Source organism: Microtus oregoni, unplaced genomic scaffold (assembly GCF_018167655.1).
Source record: "Microtus oregoni isolate MIOR12 unplaced genomic scaffold, Mior012 000002F_ref0000024, whole genome shotgun sequence".
NCBI classification, from domain to species: domain Eukaryota; kingdom Metazoa; phylum Chordata; class Mammalia; order Rodentia; family Cricetidae; genus Microtus; species Microtus oregoni.
Genome location: NW_024543061.1, coordinates 9,762,074 through 9,788,111, shown reverse-complemented (window position 1 = coordinate 9,788,111; position 26,038 = coordinate 9,762,074). Strand labels below are relative to the sequence as shown.

At 38.2% G+C, this 26,038-nt stretch overlaps 2 gene segments (V, D, J or C); one reads left to right on the top strand and one right to left on the bottom strand.

Annotated features, from left to right (window-relative positions):
* The first annotated feature begins 1,003 nt into the window (after positions 1–1,003).
* On the top strand, positions 1,004–1,768 carry LOC121433118. The segment is given in 2 exon segments: positions 1,004–1,071; positions 1,437–1,768. Coding segments are annotated over 2 exon segments (381 nt in total).
* Positions 1,769–18,548: 16,780 nt separating this feature from the next.
* LOC121434335 lies at positions 18,549–24,500 on the bottom strand. The segment is given in 3 exon segments: positions 18,549–18,581; positions 24,044–24,330; positions 24,452–24,500. Coding segments are annotated over 3 exon segments (369 nt in total).
* Positions 24,501–26,038: the final 1,538 nt, after the last annotated feature.

Below are 26,038 nucleotides of genomic sequence, written 5' to 3'. Positions count from 1 at the left end.
GTGATGTGGCTTGGAGGCAACTTTGCCACCTGAGCCGTGCTGATGGTCCCATCAAAGGGAATTATTCATATTCTGACTTGTGTGGCATAAACAAACAACAAGAATATACAAAAGAATGCTTGTTAATAATAGATTATGTAAATTGTTACAAAAGCCTCATGTTTATATTTTTATTTATTTTTATTTTTTTAATTTATTTATTTATTAAAGATTTCTGTCTCTTCCCCACCACCACCTCCCATTTCCCTCCCCCTCCCCCAATTAAGTCCCCCCTCCTCCTCAGCCTGAAGAGCAATCAGGGTTCCCTGCCCTGTGGGAAGTCCAAGGAACCCCCACCTCCATCCAGGTCTAGTAAGTTGAGCATTCAAACTGCCTAGGCTCCCACAAAGCCATGAAATATTTTTCCTTTTAAGATTGCCATAGAGAAGGACATTCATTAGTTTTAACTGTAAAGGACAGGGTTTATTTCACTTACTTTCTTTGTTTTACTTGTTTCAAAAGAATATAATGTATATTAAGAACATTATTTTTTAATTCTCATTCAACATCACTTCAATTAGCTTAAGTACATGGGATTGCTAAATAAAATCTTTGAGCACTGTTATTACTGGAGCAAATGTTAAGTCTTTAGAATAACCTGGAGAGAGCCAAGAAAAATATTCATTCTCCAAAATTTATCCCAGAACAAATACCTCCATGTACATTAGTTACCTGGTGCTAGCTTATCATGCCCAAGCACTATAGATCAAATATATCCTGTTTCACACAGATCCAGCTTTTAGAGTGAGGTCCATTTGCACTCTTCATAGGCAGCACGGACTCTCAATTTCTCTACAAACAGTGGTGACACTGCATTCGTAAGGGTGTGCTTCTTCCTCTCCTTGGTGTTTTTCACGCAGCTGTACCAACCAGGGGATTTGCATATTGCTCCCTAGGGTGGAACTCTCCTTGGAAGTCCAAGTTAAAAGCTCATCTCTCTTTCTGTCTTGACTATTTAGGAATCTTCATATTAAGTTCTCAGAATGACATATCCTTACCAGCTCCTGGGACTGCTTGTGCTCTGGATCTCTGGTGAGGAGAGGAACAAAGATGTTGAAGGATAGTTGGGGAGAATTGGATATTGGGAGGTCTGGTTGATGCGAATGTATGTTCTGTCCTTTTGTGAGACTGTTACTGTTCTCCAGGTTTGACCTTGTGAGGTTTAGAGGGGGAAAGGAAGATAACCTAGATCCTTGTGCTAACTCTGAAAAATATCAAAGTGATTAGTCCAGGCAATTTCTAGAGAGCCCCTGTGATCTCCCTACATAGGTATTTTATGTGGAATAGTTTTAGAATATAAATGACAGTCATGAACACAGTAAGTGAAAATAGAGGAAGGTAAATACTTTTAAAACTTAATTCTTTGGGGGCATAATCTTTCATTGTTTTTATTTCAGGAGCCAGTGGGGATATTGTGCTGACCCAGGATGCACACTCCATTCCTGTAACTCCTGGAGAGTCAGCTTCCATCTCCTGCAGGTCTAGTAAAAGTCTCCTATATACTAATGGCAAAACTTACTTACATTGGTACCGCCAGAAACCAGGGCAGTCTCCAGAACTTTTGATCTATCTAACATCTAACCGTGCTACTGGAGTCCCAGACAGGTTCCATGGCAGTGGGTCAGGGACAGATTTCACACTGAAAATCAGTAAAGTAGAGGTTGAGGATGTGGGTGTTTATTTTTGTCAGCAAGGTCTAGAACATCCTCCCACAATGTTACAGTCCTGAACACAAACCTCTGTCTGGGGAGGCCAGCTGCTACATGTTTTCTTAGTCTGGAAAACATCAAAGCAAATTCTCTAAGTATGTATGAAAAAGAAACAGCTAAAGAATTGCTTATAATTGTGTATAACTGAAACTTTACAATGGGGTGATGCTTTTCTTCATATCAGGTATCACAAGTCTGCTTTGACATTGTTGGAATACAAACATAACTGCAGGACAAAGATTCCTTTCAAAATAAAAAGAAATGGAGGACTGTTTTTCAGAGAATCTTCATTCTCTAGAACATGTCAATATGGATGTATAATTCTCATCATGAATCATAGTCAAAGAACAGAGTTTGAGATTGATGTGAGTTACCCATAGTTACTTTCCAAAAAAATTTTTGCAGTTATTTTTGTTTGTTTTATGGCTGATACATGGTCAGTACAGAATGAAAATATTAAGATAACTTCTGTTTTTATTCCTTTCTACCTCATCTTAACATAGGTCATTCTCCACTTGAAAATGAATATACAGAAATACTTCCACCTTCAAGGAAGTGGCCTAGGGCCACTATTCATTTTTGTTTTTTATGCTTCAGGGAAGATCTTGGTAAATGTATACCACAAGCAAATGCCAATTGCCAGAGGACACTCACATATGCAGTAATGGCATGGGAGGAAGATAAGACATTCAAAGGTGATCATTTGAAATAAAACACAAGCCTGGACTTATGAGATAACAGCATTATACATTTGCTTAACAGAAAGTGAGTGAATAAAATCAACAGCAGCAACAGCAAATATTCTCAAAGCCAGGAGATTATCATTCAAGAAAGTAAGAAGGGGAGTGGGAAAAATGTAAAAAGAATCTAAACATGGTGATTTCCTCCCTGTGGCAAAAGAGAAGCATTAATTCCTTTGTTGTGGTGTCCTGGCTAGTATTGTGGCAATTAATAAACAGTTTGAAGTTGTCTGTAAGGATGAAACCTCAGTTAAGAAAATGCCTTAATATGATCCAGCAATAAGACATTTTCTTAATTAGTCATGCATTGGTAAAGGCTAAGCCCATTGCAGGTGGTTCCATCTCTGGGCTGGTGGTCCTGATTTCTATAAGAAAATAGGCTGACCAAGCTACAGTGAGCAAGCCATTAAGCATCTCTCCTCCATGTTATCTGCCTCTACTCCTGCCTTCAGGTTCCTTCCCTCTTTGACTTCCTTTGATAATGAACATTGATATTAAAATGTAAGCCTTATGAACCCTTTGCTCCCCAAGTTTCTTTGGTCATGGAGTTTCACTGCAGCAATAGTCAAGTGCAACTAAGACCGGTGGCATCACAACTCCAGCCAAGAAATCTAAATAAACAAAAGAACAATAGCAGGAGCTGGTCTGGAAAGAGTATTAGAAACAAGAGGACAATAACACAACAAGATGGAAAGTCAGTAGAATTCAAACAGTAGAGGAGAAAGGGGAATGAGAAGGTGCTTAAGAGAAATTTGACTGAAAATAGAAACGTAAATAAAAAAAATAATCTACAGTAAATACTTCAAAATACAAGAAATAGAATATGCAACTTTGTTCAAAGCAAATAATGGGAATTTGAATTAGAATTTTTAAATGATAAAAAGGAATCAGGCAGAAGGAAAATTTCAACATATCAGGTTTATATTCCATACATACATGAAAAAAATCTGAGAAGAAACAAATCCTGGGTTCAGAGATCTGGTAAAACACCTGTTAGAGAAGCAATTACTAGAGTTCCAGCATATTCTGTATAGCTCCTTTGGAAGAAAACAGACTTTTAAAGAAAAATAGGTTCTATCACAATTTTAAACTTTGTAGCACAAGGCATTGAAACTTCCCCAGGAATCCCATTTTGGGGTAAGGAAAAGACTAAAAGCACAGGTTATACAAGAATGGGACTTTTAACAAATCATCAGAGTATTTTGTAAAGGACATGATAATTATGGGACAATAAGGATTAATAAATAGTGGTAAGAACTGATCTTGACCAAAAACTCCTTAATTTTGTTCATCTTTTCTCTTTATTTAGACTAACTTCCAAGTGTATCCCAGAGTTGGAATCTCTTTGTCCCTGTATTGTTAGGACTTAACTGTACTTCAAATATGGCAGTACTCCTGAAAATGTCCCAAATGGTTCAAAGATCCTGTGCAAAGAGGGCTCTCACTTGGCAAATAGAATGATTAAAATCAGGTAAACAAAAATCTAAATTAGGCTTTCCTCTGAAACCTTGTAAGGTGTGTTGCCGCTTGTCTAAAGAGTTATTATTTCCCTTATCTTCCCCCCAATAATCTACTAATTCAGGCAAAGGGCGTCAAGCTCCTGATTAGCCCAAACAGGCTCTAAAAATAACACCAACATCTTCAAGCTGATTCCCAGGCTGCTCTGGCTTGCATCCCACAACCTGATGCTACCTTTCTCCAATAAAAGTAGGAAGAATATTTTCTTAGGCAGTCTGGTGGTTTGTGTCCCCAAAACACACATTTCTTTTGCACATATAATGTTCTAGTTGGGTGGTTTTATGGTTTTTTCTTACATTTATTTATTTGTCTTCCCAAAGAGCCACTCTGTGGAAAACAGCAGATAACAAAACAGAGCAATGTAGCGGCGTAAATGAAGGCAGACAGAAATTATAATAATATATTCAGCTTTAATTGGGAAAAGACTTACAGAACCAGAGGTTCCAGTGGAGAACAGGAAAGCAGAAAGGAAGGAAGAGAGCACACCAGCAATATTTATTAGTAAAAAATATCCTCAGGTGATCCCACCCTACAAGCAAGGTGATTGGCTGGGGCTACCCCTACAGAGCAAACAAAATCCCCCTTAACTTTCTATTATAAACGCTCCCTATTTTTAAAACTTTTACTGGATGAAACCTGATAAATGCTATGATAGATTATGGTCTATGAATATAACAGGAAATCATTAGTAATCCTTTCTTTTTGGCCAGTCATTTTTGGGTCTATCCTAAGACTTTACACAATCATGCCTCTGGTGCCAGACCAACAAGAAAAGTGTCAAGCATGGGTTACCTCTCCAATCCTGGTATGAGCCTCAGGTTGTACCAGTCATTGGTTGTCAATACTCACACTTTCTGAGACACCATTACCCAAGCACATGTTTAAGAAAGGACAAACTGTAGGTCAAAATTTTTGGTTCTGGGTTGGTAATCCAGTTCCAACACATGGAACATTGTCTGGTTAACAAAGATGGCCAGTTCAGGCTATATATCCCCCATAGCTACGTGTCTTCACTATTGTCACCTTCATAAATCCCAAGTGGTATCCAATGCACAAGAATTGCCCCCAAATTCTGGTTGTCTCTTACTGTACTCTCTCCTTCCATCCCTCTCAACCCTTGACCCTTGCTGTTCCCAACACTAATGGTCTCTAGGTCATTCTGAAATCTATCCTATTTTTTCAAGTGGAATCCACCACCCATTTAAGTGCTCCATGTTGCTTAGCCTCTTTGGGACTATATTTTAAACCTTATTACCTTAACAGGTTACATCCATGTATAAAACCAGACATGTTGAACCTGATGGAAGATGAAGTGGTGAATAGCACTTTGACCACATTGGCACAGCAGATGATTTCCTAAACAGAAACCAATAGCTCAGGCAATAAGATCAACAGTTAATAAATGGAACCTCATAAAGATGAAATGATTGTTTAAGCCAATGGATACTTTTTTGTCCAGTAGGACAAAATGGCAGCATAAAAATGGGAAAAGATTTTCACAAACCCCACTTCTAATAGAGGATTAATATCTAAAATATGTAAAGAAATCAAGAAACTAGACCTCAACATACCAAATAATCCATTTTAAAAATGGGTACAGACTTAATCAGAGATTTTCAATAGAGGAAATTTAAATGCTTGAGTCAAACATAAAGAAATCCTCAAAATTCTTAGACATCAAGGAAATGCAAGTCAAAGCTAGTGTGAGATTTCACCTTACCCCTGTCAAAATGACTAAGATCAAAATCACAAGAAATGGCTTACAGTACTGGGGAACCAAACTGGGTCTGCTACAAAATTAATACCTGCCATAAGCTTCTGGACCATCTATCTTGTCCATTAATTCATATTTCCTGTTTCTTTAAGTAAAATGCATTGAAATTAGTTCATTGAGGCTAGCTTGTTAGGGCTCTCATGTCTCAGATTATTATTCTAAAAACTCTGGTAACAATTGGTCAAACATATACTCAAAGTCTAGGTAAATAATTGCAGCATAACAGTTTGCACACAGATCCATTTACTCTCATGTTGTTTCTATAAGTTGAGGAAGTAGAAGAGCATCAACTATAAGGAAAACTGGGTAAAGAAATAAGGTCAAAGCTGTAGTAGTTCTTTATTTTTAAGATCCACTGAAGAACTAATAGAAGTGGTAAGAAAGCAACACACTTGATGAAGAGATTTATGCTACATTTTTTCTAACATTTAAGTAATTTTAACCATTTTATCTGTCTCCTAAATACAATTCAAAATAGAAATCTAGTTAACAGATGTATTTGTAAATAACATATAATTTATCTCATTTAAAACTGTGTATGGTAGCTCTCCTGATTCCAATTACTTTTCACACCAGGAGCAAATTATTCAACATTTAATGCCATTACAAAATATTATTTGTGTCATAATATGTAATCATGTTTGCCATGAAGTAACTATCCTTCTATACCATGTGAAGCTGATAAAATTTTCAAGTACTATTCAGTTAGCAATTAACATCATGAGTTTGAGTATGGAAAAATTAACATTTTCTTCCAATTTGGTGAAAGAACACAAGCTGACTCATTTGTTGAGGAGCTCTGACCCACTACCATATTCTGTAGTGTCTATCTCCCATGGATCTGGGGGTCAGAAATGATTGCCCTGAGGAACTAAACTTTCAGTCTATTTTCATTCAGCTATAGTATAGGAGGTCCTTCTGTCTATGTGTTGCTTTCATTGGTTAATAAAGGAATTGCTTTGGTCCTATAGCAGAGCTGTGGGGAACAGAGCTAGGTAGGGATAACTTAATGGCAGACTGGAAGAAGGAAGGTAGAGAGAAGCCACCATGGAGCCTCCAGCAGAGTGAAACATGATGAATCTTTGATGGTAAGCCTCTGCCATATGTGGATATACAGATGAATAGAAATGGCTTAAATTAATATAAGAGTTAGCTAATAAGAATCTAGAGCTAATGGGCCAAACAGTGACTTAATGAATACAGTTTCTGTGTGGTTATTTAGGGGCTAAGCTAGCCAGGCTGGCAGGATGAACAAGTGGGCCCTCCTCCTACACACCTATGTGGAATTCTTCTATGAAATTGGACACTTTGTTACAAAAATGACACAGAGCCCTATGTGGAGAAAGATTCTCATTCAAAACTAACAAAAATCTAACAGAATTTGTTTTTCCTTATAGAGAAAATTTCTGAATTGGGAGAGTATTTCTCAGCCTGTTTATGTAAAAAAATATAAAATTACACAATTACATTCTTTCATGTATTTCTAACCTTGCCTTTCTCTTAAGAAACCTATTTTATTAATTGGATATAGGAGCTATGCAATTACTCTGGAGGTCTGTCCTATATTGCTCGTTATGGTTGTGCTATATACCATGAGAGAAGTCAACTTGGGAAGAGAAGGGTTTAGTTGTGTGTGTAGTTCTGTTTCGTAGTCCATCATTAAGGGAAGTCAGGGAAGGGATGGAAGCAGAGAAGGTATTGGGAGGCAGGAACAGAAGCAGAGGCCATAGAAGAGAGTTATTTATTTGACTATTCCCCATGATTTGCTCACCCTGCTTCTTCATACCACCCACCACTACCTGCCCAGCATCAGCGCTATGTATTGTTGAGGTGGGATTTCCATACCTGACCTCAATCAAGCCAATACTGGACAGACTTGCTTAGAGGTGAATATCATAGAAGCATTTTCTCAGTTGAAGTTCTCTCAATGCAGAAATCACTATCTTGTATTAAGTTGATGAAAACACCAGATTTTATCCCACAAACTTATGAACACCTGATTTTTGATAAAGGAGCTAAAAGTATTCAATGGAAGAAAGAAAGCATCTTCAACAAATGGTGCTGGCAGAACTGGTTGTCAACCTGTAGAAGAATGAATCTAGATCCATATCTATCACCATGCACTAAAATCAAGTCCAAATGGATTCAAGACCTCAATATCAGGCTGAACACACTGAACCTGACAGAAGAGAAAGTGGGAAGTACTCTACAACATATGGGGACAGGAGATCACTTCCTACACATATCCCCAGCAGCACAGTCATTAAGGACAACATTGAATAAATGGGACCTCCTGAAACTGAGAAGCTTCCGTAAAGCAAAGGACACTGTCACTAAGACAAAAAGGCAACCCACTGACTGGGATAAGATCAACACTGCAACAGACAAAGGTCTGATCTCCAAAATATATAAAGAACTCAAGAAACTAGACTCTAAAATGCTAATTAACCCAATTAAAAAATGCGGCACTGAACTGAACAGAGAATTCTCAGCAGAGGAAGTTCAAATGGCCAAAAGACACTTAAGGTCATGCTCATCCTCCTTGGTGATCAGGGAAATGCAAATTAAAACAACTTTGAGATACCATCTTACACCTATCACATTGGCTAAAATCAAAAACACCAAGGATAGCCTTTGCTGGAGAGGCTGTGGAGGAAGGGGTACACTCACCCATTGCTGGTGGGAATGCAATCTTGTGCAACCACTTTGGAAATCAGTGTTTCAGTTTCTCAGGAAATCCGGGATCAACCTACCCCTGGACCCAGCAATACCACTCTTATGAATATACCCAAGAGTTGCCCTATCATATGACAAAAGCATTTGTTCAAGTATGTTCATAGCAGTATTATTTGTAATAGCCAGAACCTGGAAACAATTTAGATGCCCTTCAATGGAAGAATGGAAGAAGAAAGTGTGGAATATTACACATTAGAGTACTACTCTGCGGTAAAAATACAATGACTTCTCGAATTTTGCATGTAAATGGATGGAAATAGAAAACACTATCCTGAGTGAGGTATCCCAGACCCAAAAAGACGAACATGGGATGTACTCACTCATAATTGGTTTCTAGCCATAAATAAAGGACATTGAGGATATAATTTGTGATCCTAGAGAAGCTAAATAAGAAGGTGAACCCAAAGAAAAACATGTAGTCATCCACATGGATATGGGAAGTAGACAAGATTGCAGGGCAAAACCTGGGAACTTGGGGGTGAGGTGGAATGGGACTAAGGGGAAATGGGGTGAGAAACGTGAGGAGGGGAGAATGGGGGGAGCTTGGGGAAATGGGATGGTTGGGATAAAGGAAGGGTGGACACTGGAGCAGAGAAATATATATCCTAATTAAGGGAGCCATCTTAGGGTTGGCAAGAGACTTGATTCTAGAGTGGCTCGCAGGTGTCCAGGGAGATGTCCCCAGCTAGTACCTTGAGCAACTGAGGAGAGGGAACCTGAAATGACCCTATCCTATAGCCATACTGATGAATATCTTGCATATCACCTTAGAACCTTCATCTGGCGATGTATCGAGATAGAGACAGAGACCCAAATTGGAGCACCGGACTGAGCTCTTGGGATCCAGATGAGGGGCAGAAGGAGGGAGAACATGAGCGGGGAAGTCAGGACCACGAGGGGTGCACCCCCCCCACTGTGACAGTGGAGCTGATCTATTGAGAGCTCACCAAGGCCAGCGGGACTGGGACTGAATAAGCATGGGATGAAATCGGACTTTCTGAACATGGCGGACAATGAAGGCTGATGAGAAGCCAAGGACAATGGCACTGGGTTTTGATCCTAAAACATGAACTGGCTTTGTGGGAGCCTAGCCTGTTTGGATGCTAGCCTTCCTGGTCCTGGATGGAAGTGGGAGGACCCTGGACTTCCCGCAGGGCAGGGAGTCTGGACAGCTCTTAGTTCTCGAGGGGACGGGGGAAGGGAATGGGGGGAGGAGGAGAAGGGTGGGGGGGCTATGTGTGCGAGGGGGGGAGGGGGTGGGAAACAGGGAGAAGGCGGAATTTTTTTTTTTTGCAACAACTAAAAAAAAATAAGAAAAGAAAAAATAATAAAACAAATGGGGTCAAACCTGTGATCCCCGACTTACAAAAAATGATGAAAACATAACTCATAACAAAGAAATGAAACATCCAGGAAAAAAGTATTTCCCATCAGTTTAATAACCTGACATTGAGCTCCAAATTCTATTTCTGAGGTATTAAAACTGCCTTTTTTCTTAGCTTTGTGCATAATAGCTATTAGCTTTCTTTCTGTGAGAAAGATGTTTATCTATTTTATCAATTTTAACTGACGTATACTAATTGGTGTCATTTTGTGTGTAAGCAGACATAGGTGTGTGTCTGGAGGTGCCAATAAAGGACAGAAATGGATATTGGGTTTCCTGGAGATAGATTACAGAAAGCAGTGAGCAGCTCCACATAGGCACTAGTAATCAACCCCATGTGTTCAGGAAGAAAAGTAAGTGCTCTTAACTCCTGAACCAACTATCAATCCCACTTAAGAGAGTTCCTGTCAAAACATCATACCAAAGTTATTTCACTGTTTGTTTGGTGAGATGTCTCAAAAAATAAAAGTGCCTGCCAAGTCAACAACTTGAGATTTCCTTAGCTTAATATGGTAGAAGAGAATATACTCCAATCAATTGTTCTCTATGTTCTCTGTGTGTGCTATTGAATAAACATGACTCTACATACATACAGACAAACATAAAATAAAGAGATCATTTAATTAATGTATAATGACTACATAATAAGCAACACATATTTAATTCTTATAAAACTGAGTTGGAATACACCTGTGAAATATCATTTTATGCAAACACTAGCAGTCCATCAATTACTTCAAAAGTTTCCTCACACTTTACATGCCTGAAAAATTACTATCCATTTTATTTACATTTTCATAATAAATATTTAAGAAACACCTTCTTCCTTAGTGTTTTATTTTTTCTGCTCCCCCAATAGACATATTCAGTGGAACACAGAAAAGACATCTCCCGAGTTCTTCACTTTAAATTCTTAAAAGGAGAGATTTTTTTCTGTAAAATTGTTAAAAGAAGAGTAAATACAGTTATCAACTCATAGAGAGTTAATACATACATATACTTCCAATTACACTTCTTTTTGTATTTCTGTAATCTGGGAGGATGCTCATAATACTGTAGACAGTAATTCATTGCAATATCATCAGATTACAGGTTGCTGATAGTGAGAGAATAATCTGTCCCAGATCTACTACCACTGAACTTTGCTGGAACCCCAGGTAGCAAATTGGATGCATAATTGATCAACATCCTAGGAGTCTTCCCTGGTGTCTGTTGAACCAAGTTAAATATCTGTTAATACCTTTACTGGCCCTGCAGTTGATAGTAGCACAGTCTCCTCAAGATGCAGACATGAACAATGGGAACTTCGTTATCTGGATTTCATATCTCACACCTGAAAACAGAAACATAGAGATTTGTTATGTTATGCATATTACAGGGAAAATATACAAAGAACAAGGCAGCTCTGATCACAATAAGTATATCTCCAGTATTGTCCTTTCTTACTCATGACCCAGAGCCACAATAGGCCCCTGAGTTCAGTAGAGGTCATCATATGACCTGATTGCAACTAACTCTTGCACAGGGTTTGGGATGGCTATAAAACCTCTTCATAGTAGTTAGCTTTGCTCTGTGCATGCAAATCTCTGGGGGCTGAGCAGGTTTAGGCACATCTGCAGGGCTGACACAACTTAGTAACATAGCTCTATGATCTCTGTCCCAGGCTACATAATTCACATCATATTCATAATTCACACAAATCATAAATCATAATTGTCAGCAAATATTTAGTTAGTAAGGCTCCTTTAAGCAATTCTGAGCCATTGTTATTTCTTAAGAAGAAACATAGAAACAGTAGTCTGAAGTTTACCATGGTTCTTGGCTTATAAGCCCATGTGTTCCTTTTACTAATATACAGAAGTTCTTTATGGTTAATATTTATTGAAACTTGACATACTTGAGAGGAGAAAACCTTAGTTGAGAAATTGTCTTCATTGGATTACAGTATAGGTGTGTCCATTGATATACTTTCTTGATATCTATTAAAGTACGAAGAGCCACACAACTGTGGATGACGTCCTCCTTAGCAAGGTGGTCATTCACAGTGCAAGAAAGTGATCTAAAAAGTCAAAAGCAGGGAGCCTGTAGTCAGTATCCCTCCATGCTTTTTCTCTATTTCAGTTACTTTTGCCAGGTTTCTTCCTTAATTCCCAACCTGGATTCTCTCATAATGAATTGTACCATGTAAGTGACAATAGCTCTCACATTCATGAGGTAGTTTTGCACACGGTTTATCAAAGCAACATAAAGCAAACTGGAACAAAATCATTTTGTAAAGAGTAAAAGTACTATTCCATTACCATGCTGTTCTGTTTTCTGCCATTTTGGTCATTGAATCATCTTCTAAAATTGTAAGTATCTAATTAAGTGCTTTTCTCTGCAAATTGTTATTGTCATGGTGTCTCTTCACAGCAATGAGCAATTACAAGAGAGCATATAATAGAACCCTAACCCTAGATTTTTTTTCAGATGACATCATCATCCATCTCAGTCTAGACAAGTGATTTTGAACCTTCATGGTACTGGGAAAAAATAGCATTCATTTGGAACCTGTATACCAGGTATATTCAGTCTGAACAATTATTCCACCCAGAGGTGAAAAAGAAAATCAGCCCTGTTCTCTAATATAGAAAAAACATCATTACTCCCTTCAAGCTACTGTCATTTATTTATCCAGTGTTCTTCCCTATGCTGGTTAGGGCTAGGGTTACTGTACACCAAGACAGACTCACAATAATTTGCTATCATGAACAATATGAGTAGTGTTCTGTTACTGAAATGCTGGACATTAATTCATATTATTATCTAAGAATGTTAGCATTATTGTTATTCCTTCAAAATATGGCACACTACTTTTTGTTTAAGATATTTTCCTATTTCCCAGTGAAGATACTAAGTGTGATCTTATTCACAAAGTAGAGCCTTCCACAACCAAAAAGTTAACAGTACTGTTGTAATTCACAGCAGTATAATAGATAATAAAAAAATATACAGTTCACCTAAAGTAGCTTCATATGTGTAAAGAAAAACAGAGGACTAGTTCAGTTGTTGCACTGGAAATTATCCTTTCGAATATCTGACTATACTAACATGAATATGGAAATATTGTTCAAGATGGTTATTTGAATTGGGGAGTTATTTGAATGGATATATATGTATATTACTAAGTTTCTATATCAAATTTCAACAATGAAGGAAATCAGGAAAATAACTCAACCCTGGCAGGAACTTGGAGGGAGGAACTGATGCATAGACTATGGGTGCTGCTTACTTAACTTGTTCCTCATAGCTCTCTCAGTCCACTTTCTTATAGGACCCAAGACTACAAGCCCAAGGATGGCACCAGGCACAATGGGTGTGGCCCGTACCTCATCAATAACTAATTAAGAAAATGCTCTATAGGTATACTTATAGTCTGATATTAGGGCAACATTTTCTTAATTATTTGTTTCTCCTCTCAGATGCACTTCTGTGTCAAGTTGTCATAAAACTTGGCAATATGATGTTCAAACAGGAACATCATCACTTACTGACATAGCACTATGAAAGAAATGTATATGTGTTTAAAATTGCACACATGCCACAAACACAAACTCCACTTCTTGCATTCAAGGAGGAAGGATCATTGATAACAAAAAGTGACAAAAAACAGATGTAGAAGTGTGGAAAGTATTGGAATTCCTGTGAACACATTCTGTTCATATTCACAGATGCTCCTTGTCTACAATGAGGTTACAATTTCCTGAACTTCTGCAAATCAGAACTATGACAAGCAGGGAATCGTATCAATAAATTAAAAAATATAATTACCTCAATGAATGTTAAAAAATTACATTGTGTTCAAAACATAAACTGTATTAACTGCAAATTTTATATACATTTACAAATTTGCTCATTGAGAACTATGTTCCCTTGTGCACTTTATTAGTTTTGGTGACAGTGCAGACGTAGACAGCATGCTATGTTTAAGAATAGAAATGACTAAATTGTAAAGAAACTCCTTAACTTCATTAGATAATAGCTTAGTTTAAGAGTAGGTAAAGAATCTCATTACTGGAAGCACCCAGGAGACATCTTTCATGAGTATTTGTAATTATGAACAGAGCTCTACAGGCTTTAGAGTCATACAACTTTGGCGAGCCATGATAAAATTAATGGGGCAACACAAGTGTAAATAGAGGAAATAGATTATTTAGACTTGAAAGTTTAGGTGTAACAAATCCTTCCTTACAATCCATGTTACATATGACTTTCTTTCACACTTAAACTTGACAGTAAGGATATATAAAAATTGCAGCAAAGATAATTATTGATAACCATAATAATACAAACCACTAAAAGAAAGGAGTTTTATAGTTTCTGTCCTTTTGAATTAGAAGTAACGGAACACATAGTGAACTCAAAACAGATCAAAATTTTATGGTGCTCAAAGACTCTAGATGCTGGTCTTTGGGACCCACAGACAAGCACATTTTCTGTCAGGAAATCTGCTTGTCTGTTAAGAATGCAGAACCTTAAAGATTCAGTTTATTGAGTAAAACATCTGCAGCTGTTCCTGCCTCCCAATAACTCCTAATGATTTGCATGTGGCCAGAGCACAGCCCACTTCTCTGAGTACTTCTTGAAAGTCATATCATACTTGGAGTGTCAGTACCACTCAGAACACAACATGAGGAGGAGAATCCTTGTTCAATTCCTTGGCCTTTTTATGCTCTGGCTCCCAGGTAAGAATGACTGACTGTATTTCTCTTAACATAGAGGTCAAATCAAGAAACTTACTGGTCTAAGAGAGAAATCTTGTCATGATATTATTAATTTTGTGAATATTTGCTTCTAAATCCCTATATTTAGGATCCAGATGTGACATCCAGTTGATCCAGTCTCCATCCATCCTGTCGGCACCTTTAGGAGACAAAGTTACCATCACTTGCAGAGCAAGTCAGAACATTAATATTTACTTACACTGGTATCAACAGAAACATGGTGAAGCCCCTAAGCTCTTGATCTATAGGGCAACCAATTTGCAATCTGGAGTGCCATCTAGGTTTAGTGGCAGTGGACATGGCACATATTTTACTATCATGATCAGCAGCCTGGAGAAAGAAGATGTTGCAACCTATTATTGTCTGCAAAGTCATATCCCTTACACTGTGATACAACCCATAACATAAACCACTCAGAGAGGAAGTATGAAGCTATGCTGTTCTGACTGCTTCTCCTGAGGCTCTTGTTTTCTCTAGCTTTGAAAGTCACTAGGAGATATTGGTGAATGGTCCAGAAATCCTACCATGTACCTAACTTACCACCCTGATTTGCAAAATTGTTCAAATATAACATTGCTTCCCATGGTTTCTTTAAAATGGAGGTGGAAATTTTTGATAAATATATAAAAAAATCCAACACTTCTTTATGATAATGGTCTTGAAGAGATCAAGGATACAAGCAACATATCTAAACATAATAAAAGCTATATACGGTAAGTGGGCAGTCAGCATGAAATTAAATGGATAGAAACTCAAACTGATCCCACCAAAATCGGAACAATACAGGGCTGGTCACTCTCTCCCTATCTATTAAACATAGTTCTTAAAATTCTGGCTAGAGCCATAAGCCAGCAAATGGGGATCAAGGGGATTCAAATTGGAAAGGAAAATGTCAAATGTTCAATATTGGTAGGTGATACGATAGTTTAAAACTGAACCCAAAACTTCCATCAGGGAACTTTTACAGCTGAAAAATACCTTTAATATTGTGACAGGATACAAAGTCTGCTCAAAACAATCAGAAACCCTCCTATATAAAAAAAGATGAAGCTGAGAAAGAAATCAGTAAAACATCACCCTTTCAGTAGCCACAAATAACATAAAACACATTGGGGTAACACTAACCAAAGAAGTGAAAGACCTATTCAACAGGAACTTTAAGTCCTTGAAGAAAGAAATTGAAGAAGATACCAGAAAATGGAAAGATCACCCATGCTCTTAGATGGGTACAATCAACATAATAAAAATGGCAATCATATGAAAATTAATCTATATATTCAATGCAATCCCCATCAAAACCCCAACACAATCCTTCACAGATCTTGGAAAAAACAATAATCAACTTCATGTGGAAAAACAAAAAAGGCAAGATAGCCAAAACTATCCTGTACAATAAATGAACTTCCAGAGGCATAACCATCCCTGATATCAAGCTCTTTTATAGAGCTACAGCAATGAAAACAGTTTAATATTGGCAATTAAAAAAGGTTGACCAATGGAATTGAATTGAAAACCTGGATATTAATCCACATGCCCATGAACACCTGATTTTTTAAAAGAAGCTAAAAATATGCAACGGAAAAAAAAGCATCTTCAACAAATGGCGCTGGCATAATGGGATGTCAATTTGTGGAAGAATAAAAATAGATCTTTGTCTATCCCCATGCTCAAAATTCAAATCCACATCAATTGCAGACTTCAATATAAATCTGACCACACAAAACTTAATAGAAAAGAAAGTGGGAAGTAGCTTCCAATGCATTGGTACAGGAAACAACTTCCTAAATATAACCCCTGTAGCACTGAGAGCAACAATAAATAAATGGAACCTTTGAAACTGTGAAGATTCCGTAGAGCAAAGTACACAGTTAATAAGACAAAAAGACAGCCTATAGAATAGGAAAAAATTTCCAACAACCCCAAATCGGTCAGGGGGCTGACTCCAAAATATATAAAACAACTCAAGAAAGTAGACATCAAAGTTCCAAATAATCTAATTAAAATATGAGGTATAGAACTAAACAGAGAATTCTTAACAAAAGAATTTCAAATGGACAGGACACATAAGGAACTTTTCAACATACTTAGCCATCAGAGAAAATGCAATTCAAAATGATTAATAGCTAATACCAGAAGCACCAATGATTGCATATGATGGAAAGGATGTGGAGTAAGAGGAACACTCCTCCATTGCTCGTAGGAATGGAAACTTGTAAAACTACTCTGGAAATCAGTATGGCCATTTCTCAGAAAATTGGAAATCAACCTACCTCAGGACCCAAAAATACCACTCTTGAGCATATACTCAAAGAATATTCAATTATACTACAAAGACTGTGTACATATCAGCATTATTTGTAATAGCCAGAACATGTAGACAACATAGGTTCCCCTCAACTGAAGAATGGATAAAGAAAATGTTGTATATTTACAGATAAAAGTACTAATCACTGGCAAAAAAAAATGACATCTTGAAATTTGATTGCAAATTGATGAAACTAGAAAAAAAAACCATCCTGAATGACATAACCTAGATTCAGAAAGATGTACATGGTATGTACTCACTCATAAGTAGATACTAGGTGTAAATCAAAGGTTAATGAGTCTATAGTTATAGTCCATGACCATAGAACAGCTAATTAACAAAGCAAACCCTAAGAAAGATATATATTCATATGGTAAGGGGAAATGGACAAGACCTGACAAAATTGGGATCAGGTAGAAGAGGTATTGGTTAGTTTTTCTATGCTCAGGGATTGGTCAATTTAGTTGATCAGGGGCAGAAATGGCTCTCATTTTATGACCAAACTGTATTTTTCACTGGTCCTTTTTAGCTTTTTTACTCTAATCTTAGGCCTAGGACATATTTCTTTCACTAGCTCTGATTCTACTAATAAAGTATTGTGCCCAGAGCACACCCCCACCCCAAGGAGACCACCAGAAAGCAGAGTGGATTGGACTCCAAAATGCAAGGTTAATTCTTTTTTTTTTATTTTTTATTTTTTTATTGAGAAAAGAGGAAAAAAAAAACAAAAAACAAGTTTCCACCTCCTCCCAGCCTCCCATTTCCCTCCCCCTCCTCCCAACCTTCTCCCCCTCCACCCACCCTTCTCCCCCTCCCCCCACTCCTTTCCCCCTCCCTCTCCAGTCCAAAGAGCAGTCAGGGTTCCCTGCCCTGTGGTAAGTCCTAGGTCCTCCCCCCTCCGTCCATATCTAGGAAGGTGAATATCCAAACTGGCTAGGCTCCCGCAAAGCCGGCACATTAAGTAGGATCAAAACCCCTTGCCATTGTCCTTGCCATCTCATCAGCTCTCATTGTTCGCCATGTTCAGAGAGTCCAGTTTTATCCCGTGCTTTTTCAGTCACAGTCCAGCTGGCCTTGGTGAGCTCCCAATAGATCAGCTCCACTGTCTCAGTGGGTGGGTGCACCCCTCGTGGTCCCGACTTCTTTGCTCATGTTCTCCCTCCTTCTGCTCCTCATTGGGACCTTGGGAGCTCAGTCCAGTGCTCCAGTGTGGATCTCTGTCTCTATCTCCATCCCTCACCAGATGAAGGTTCTATGATGATATGCAAGATATTCGTCAGTATTGCTCTAGGATAGGGTCATTTCAGGTTCTCTATCCCCAGCTGCCCAAGGAATTAACTGGGGACCTCGGCTTGGGCACCTGGGAGCCACTCTAGGTACAAGTCTCTTGCCAACCCTAAGGTAGCTCCCTTAACTAAGAACCGTGCTTCCGTGCTCCCCCATCCAACCTTCCTTCATCCCAATCCTCCTTTTTCCCAAAGTTCCCCCCATTCTCCCCTTCTCCCTTTACTCTTCCCATCTCCCCTTACCCCCATCCCACCCAACCCCCAAGATCTCAATTTTCTCCGCGGCAACTTTGTCTACTTCCCATAGCCAAGAAGATAACTATATGTTTTTCCTTTGGTTCACCTTCTTACTTAGCTTCTTTGGGATCACCAATTGTAGACTCCGTGACCCTTGTTTATGGCTAGAAACCAATTATGAGTGAGTACATCCCATATTCATCTTTTTGGGTCTGGGTTACCTCACTCAGGATAGTGTTTTCTATTTCCATCCATTTGCATGCAAAATTCGAGAAGTCATTGTTTTTTACCGCAGCGTAGTACTCTAGTGTGTATATATTCCATACTTTCTTCATCCATTCTTCCATTGAAGGGCATCTAGGTTGTTTCCAGGTTCTGGCTATTACAAATAATACTGCTATGAACATAGTTGAACAAATGCTCTTGTCATATGATAGGGCATCTCTTGGGTATATTCCCAGGAGTGGTATTGCTGGGTCCAGGGGTAGGTTGATCCCGAATTTCCTGAGAAACCGAAACACCGATTTCCAAAGTGGTTGCACAAGATTGCATTCCCACCAGCAATGGATGAGGGTTCCCCTTCCTCCACAGCCTCTCCAGCAAAGGCTATCATTGGTGTTTTTGATTTTAGCCATTCTGACAGGTGTAAGATGATATCTCAAAGTTGTTTTGATTTGCATTTCCCTGATCGCAAAGGAGGTTGAGCATGACCTTAAGTGTCTTTTGGCCATTTGAACTTCCTCTGCTGAGAATTCTCTGTTCAGTTCAGTGCCGCATTTTTTAATTGGGTTAATTAGCATTTTAGAGTCTAGTTTCTTGTGTTCTTTATATATTTTGGAGATCAGACCTTTGTCTCTTGCGGGGTTGGTGAAGATCTTCTCCCAGTCAGTAGGTTGCCTTTTTGTCTTGGTGACAGTGTCCTTTGCTTTACAGAAGCTTCTCAGTTTTAGTAGGTCCCATTTATTCAATGTTGCCCTTAATGTCTGAGCTGTTGGGGTTACACATAGGAAGCCATCTCCTGTGCCCATCTGATGTAGGGTACTTCCCACTTTCTCTTCTATCAGGTTCAATGTGTTCTGACTGATAGTGAGGTCTTTAATCGATTTGGACTTGAGTTTTGTGCATGGTGATAGATATGGGTCTATTTTCATTCTTCTACAGGTTGACATCCAGTTCTGCCAGCACCGTTTGTTGAAGATGCTTTCTTTCTTCCATTGTATACTTTTGGCTCCTTTATCAAAAATGAGGTGTTCATAGGTTTGTGGGTTAAAATTCGGGTCTTCTATACGATTCCACTGGTCGACTTCTCTGTTTTTATGCCAGTACCACACTGTTTTCATCACTGTACCTCTGTAATAGAGTTTGAAGTCAGGGATGGTAATGCCTCCAGACAGTCCTTTATTGTATAGGATTGTTTTGGCTGTCCTGGGTTTTTTTGTTTTTCCATATAAAGTTGATTATTGTCCTCTCAAGGTCTGTGAAGAATTTTGATGGGACCTTGATGGGGATTGCATTGAATCTATAAATTGCTTTTGGTAGAATTGCCATTTTTACTATGTTGATCCTCCCAATCCAAGAGCAAGGGAGGTCCTTCCATTTTCTGGTATACTCCTCAGTTTCTTTCTTCAATGCCGTAAAGTTCTTGTCAAATAGATCTTTCACTTCCTTGGTTAGAGTTACCCCAAGATATTTTATGCTGTTTGTGGCGATCGTGAAAGGTGAAGCTTCTCTGATTTCCCTCTCTGCTTCCATATCCTTTGTGTATAAGAGGGCGACTGATTTTTTGGAGTTGATCTTGTATCCTGCCACATTACTAAAGCTGTTTATCAGCTGTAAAAGTTCTTTGGTGGAGTTTTGGGGGTCGCTTATATACACTATCATATCATCTGCAAATAACGAAAGTTTAACTTCTTCCTTTCCAATTCGAATCCCCTTGATCCCTTTATGTTGTCTTATTGCTATTGCTAGAACTTCAAGTTCTATATTGAAGAGGTATGGCGAGAGTGGACAGCCTTGTCGTGTTCCTGAGTTTAGTGGGATGGCTTTAAGTTTCTCTCCATTTAATTTGATGTTAGCTGTCAGCTTCCTCTATATAGCTTTTATTATATTTAGGTATGACCCTTGTATCCCTAATCTCTCCAATACTTTTATCATAAAGGGATGTTGAATTTTGTCAAATGCTTTTTCAGCATCTAATGAGATGATCATATGGTTTTTTTCTTTCAATTTATTTATATGATGGATTACATTGATAGATTTTCATATGTTGAACCAGCCCTGCATCCCTGGGATGAAGCCTACTTGATCATAATGGATAATTTTTCTAATGTGTTCTTGGATTCGGTTTGCCAGTATTTTGTTGAGGATTTTTGCATCGATGTTCATGAGTGAGATGGTCTATAATTCTCTTTCTTGGTTGAGTCTTTGTGCGGTTTTGGTATCAGAGTTACTGTAGCTTCATAAAAGGAATTTGGCAGTGCCTCTTCTGTTTCTATATTGTGAAATACATTAAGGAGTATAGGTATTAGATCTTCTTGGAAGTTCTGGTAGAATTCCGCATTGAAACCATCTAGTCCTGGGCTTTTTTTGGTAGGGAGGTTTTTGATAACCTCTTCTAATTCTTCGCGACTAACAGGTCTATTTAGATTGTTCACCTGGTCCTGATTTAACTTTGGTATATAATATTTGTCTAAAAAAGTGTCCATTTCCTTTACATTTTCCAGTTTTGTGGCATATAGGCTTTTGTAGTAAGATCTAATGATTCTCTGAATTTCCTCTGTGTCTGTGGTTATGTCCCCCTTTTCATTTCTGATCTTATTAATTTACAAATTCTCTTTCTGCCATTTGGTTAGCTTGCATAGTGGTTTGTCAATCTTGTTGATTTTCTCCAGGAACCAGCCTTTTGTTTCATTGATTCTTTGTATTGTTTTCTGTGTTTCTATTTTGTTGATTTCAGCCCTCAGTTTGATTATTTCCAGTATTCTACTCCTCCTAGGTGAGTCTGCTTCTTTTTTTTTCTAAAGCTTTCAGGTGGGCTGTTAAGTCTCCAATGTGAGCTTTCTCTGTTTTCTTTAAGTGGGCACTTAGTGCTATGAACTTTCCTCTTAGGACTGCTTTCATAGTGTCCCATAAGTTTGAGTATGTTGTTTCTTTATTTTCATTGAATTCCAGGACGACTTTAATTTCTTTCTTTATTTCTTCCTTAATCCAGGTATGGTTCAGTAGTTGACTGTTCAGTTTCCATGACTTTGTAGGCTTTCTGGGGGTAGCATTGTTGTTGAATTCTAACTTTAATCCATGGTGATCTGATAAGACACAGGTGGTTACTAATATTTTTTTGTAACTTTGGATGTTTGCTTGTTACCGACTATGTGGTCGATTTTCGAGAAGGTTCCATGAGCTGCAGAGAAGAAGGTATATTCTTTCCTATTTGGATGGAATATTCTATAGATGTCTGTTAAGTCCATTTGATTCATTACCTCCATTAATTCTCTTATTTCTCTGTTAGGTTTCTGTCTGATTGACCTGTCCATTGGTGAGAGAGGAGTGTTGAAGTCTCCTACTATTAGTGTGTGCGGTTTGATGGCTGCCTTGAATTTTAGCAATGTTTCTTTTATGTACTTGGGTGCTTTTATATTAGGGGCATAGATGTTCAGGATTGAGACTTCATCCTGATGAACTGTTCCTGTTATGAGTATAAAATGCCCCTCTCCATCTCTTCTGATTGATTTAAGTTTGAAGTCAACTTTGTTAGAGATTAGTATGGCCACACCTGCCTGTTTCTTAGGTCCATTTGCTTGATAGGCCTTTTCCCAGCCCTTTACTCTGAGTAGGTGCCTGTCTTTGTGGTTGAGGTGTGTTTCTTGTAGACAGCAGAATGTTGGATCCTGTTTTCTTATCCAATCTCTTAGCCTGTGCCTTTTTATAGGTGAGTTGAGTCCATTGACATTAAGTGATATTAATGACCAGTGGTTTTTAACTCTTGTCATTTTTTTTTTAGTCGTAGAGTTTGTGTGTTTCCCTTCCTTGTTTTGTGTTGGTGAAGGGTCTCTAGATGTCTGAGTTATTGTGGACATTGTTGGACTCCTTGGTTAGTGATTTTCCTTCAATTACTTTCTGTTATGCTGGATTTGTGGCTGCGTAAGGTTAATTCTTTTATTGTGAGCACAAGCACGTACAGGCAATTACTGGCTGGCCAGGAACTTCCTCTTCATTATCCCAAACAACAAGGTAGAGAAAAATTAAAATTTCCTTTGCAGGGTTAGTTTTTTAAAAGTGCAATCAACAAAGAGGCTTTTGGCAGGTGTGCATGGCCTTCCGCCCCCTCTCCTATCCTGATAAGTCAGCTTTCTCCTTGTTATACTTGTTAACATCAGGTAGCTGGCTGGCTAAGTGACCTTGTGCTTGGAATCTCCCCAGTGGGAGGGGGAAAGGAAAGCACTGCTAATCCGTGTTTCTAATTTTAAAACATTTTGCTAGGAAATTCTTGTCCCTTTGAAAATAAGGAGTGAGGGACTCTCATGAGGGTCTCTCACAAAATATGTTCTTTGACACTACTTTCAGAGTCAGGGCATGATTCTTTGGTTCTGAGTCAAGCAATAAAGATGTTTCTTTCCCTAGCTCAAGTCTCAAATACAGGATATGTTTCTTTCACTGGCTCTGGGTTCAGAGTCAGGGTCCTCAGTGATTGGTTGGTTTCGTTCTCCAGTTGTCCCTTTTACCCTACAGTAAGTATATTGGTGTTCACCTTCAAAACTTTTTGTGCCAGATTAGTACATTTCCTTCAGAGTCCAGAAGAGTGGTTTCGATATCCTCGAACTGGAGATTCAGGCAGCCCCTAGCGGCCATTTGTTTGCTAGGAATCAAAACCAACTCCTCTAGAAGAGCAACCAGTGTCTTTTTTTGTTTGTTTGTTTGTTTGTTTTTTAGATTTTTTTTGAGACAGGTTTTCTCTGTGAAATAATCCTGGGAGTCATGAAACTCACGTTATATGCCAGGCTATCCTTGAAATCACAGAGATCCACTTGCCTCTGCCTCCTGAATGCTGGGATTAAAGGCATGCACCCCCACTACCTGGCTGCACCCAGTGTTCTGATCACTAAGCCATTTTCTGAGCCTTCTTCCTTGGGACTTTAATGATATATTTAGGTAACAATATCCTCACTAAGAATACTCCCACTTGGTATGTATGCATACTTAGTTTTTTTTATTTTTGTTTTGTGTATGTGTGTGTGTATTTTAACATGTATATTTTATGAATTTTAGCTGTTAACATAATTATGTTGCTCAGGAAAAGTTTTTTTTTTCATGGAAAGAATGAAAAGAATGCCTGTGTTTTTGAATGCTTGTTTTTGAAAGGAGGACAGAGATTTATAACATAAAATTTTCTCTGATCTCTGTTCAAAAACATCACATGGACTTTTATATCTTCATAAAGAAAAACTGTCCTAGCAGCTGGAGACCCCAGTATGAGCAATTTGAGCAGCAAGACTCTCACTTCTGCTTCCAGTAGTAGTTTGTGGCATGGCTTTTATCACTGTGGGAGGGGTTCTGTAATATTGTTGACAAAAATAAGTTGCAACATCTTCAGTCAGCAGACCATTGATCTTGAGAGAATACTGTGTGCCAGATCTACTGCCACTGAACCTTGATGAGACTCCATTTGCCAAGTCGCTTGCAGTATAAATCAGGAGCTTGGGAGATTTCCCTGGTTTCTGCTGATGCCACGCCAAACCATTGTAAATGTTTTGACTAGCCTGACATGTGATGGTGACACTGTCTCCCAGAGATACAGACAGGATTGCTGGAGACTGGGTCATCTGGATGTCACATCTGGCACCTAAGGTTGGAAAATTGTAAACAAATTCCTTATATTAATCCTGTTATTTGAGGACTTTCATGGAGAAAATGAAGAACTGACAATACTCAGCTGAATACATTGTCAATGCTCTCTTCCTTACCTGTAAGCCAGAGTAACAGCAATCCCAGGAGATGAGTGGTGATCATCATTTCTGTGCTGTGACTTGTCTGAACTTGTGACTCTAGCACATGTTGTGACCTTTTTACCTGTTTATGAAGAAGTCCTCAAGACAGTGGGTTGTGCTCTGGAAACATGCAAATCAGCATTGACTGAGCACAGCCAAAAGATTGCTAAGTGATTCATTATAAACCTGTGGTCCTCTTCTGTCTCAGATCAGGCAAAGTATATGTTCTTTGTAGGGAATGTGCTCTTTTTTGGACAACAAAAACCAGCATGGGATTATAAGTTTATTTTGATTCCTGTTATGTATCATGTAGAATTTCCTTTTTATGTTTTCATTTATGTCAGTGACTGTCAGATATGGTACAATTCTAGATCCTAGAAAGTACATAAATGGGGCTGGAGAGATGGCTCAGAAATTAAGGGCATTGCCTGCTCTTCCAAAGGTCCTGAGTTCAATTCCCAGCAACCACATGGTGGCTCACAACCATCTGTAATGGGGTCTGGTGCCCTCTTCTTCTGGCCTGCAGTTATACACACAGGCAGAATATTGTATACATAATAAATAAATATTTTTTTAAAAAAGAAATTACATAAATCATTAGAGGGTCTTTTCATTGGTATATGTAGATATTATTGAGGTAAGACAGCCACATTTTTTTTCTATTTATATATGAGATTGTATTTTAATTAAGGCATTTCTCCTTTCCTTTCTTCTCTTCAAATACTCCCATACACACCACTTTATTCTCCTTAAAATCCATGGTTATTTTTCATTACTTTATTATTTAATACATGTATGTATTTTTGTATACATAAATATCCATAAATATAAACTGTTGAACACATATAATTTTACTTGTATGTAAAATTATTTGGTTGCTAGTAATCGGTGTGCTCTTTCCTGGGAAGGAGAACCTTTCCTGCTCCTAGCATTACTTGGTTATCTTTAATTCTTCATGGAGAAGTGAGGCCACTGTGAGCTTTACACCATCAAGTTTAGCATGTTCTTTGGTATTTGCCCTGTTCCACTCTTATTTGCTTAATAATGTTGGTGAAACTTTACATGTGTATCTCCTGTGTTGTTAGGAGACAAACATCTCACTGAAGACTCTCTGTTCCTATGGCCATTACAATCTGTTTACCCCATTCCAAAAATGTTCCCTGAGCTGTGTATATTGGAGTATTGTATAGGTGTATCTATTGGGACTGAACTCTACAACTTATCATACAGCTTCTTGTTCAAGTTGATTACCATATATGTAACAGAATACTACTTGAGACATAATTTGAAGGAAGGACAGGCTCTCATGTAATTAACACATTTTTCAGGTAAAGAAACTAATTTTAGTTATTTATGACCATTTCCTTACGCAAGATGTAATTATATCAAGAGCACACAAGGTCATAGAGTTTCTCCCCTTCCACTTTTGCATATGAATTTCCTTACTAAGTCTGGGAATAATATCTTGGCTTATATCCATGCCCAATGTTCCTGTAAGTCTTTCCATTATTGCTCCTGACTTCAATCCCCACTTAACACAAGTTTTTGTCTTTAAAAATATGA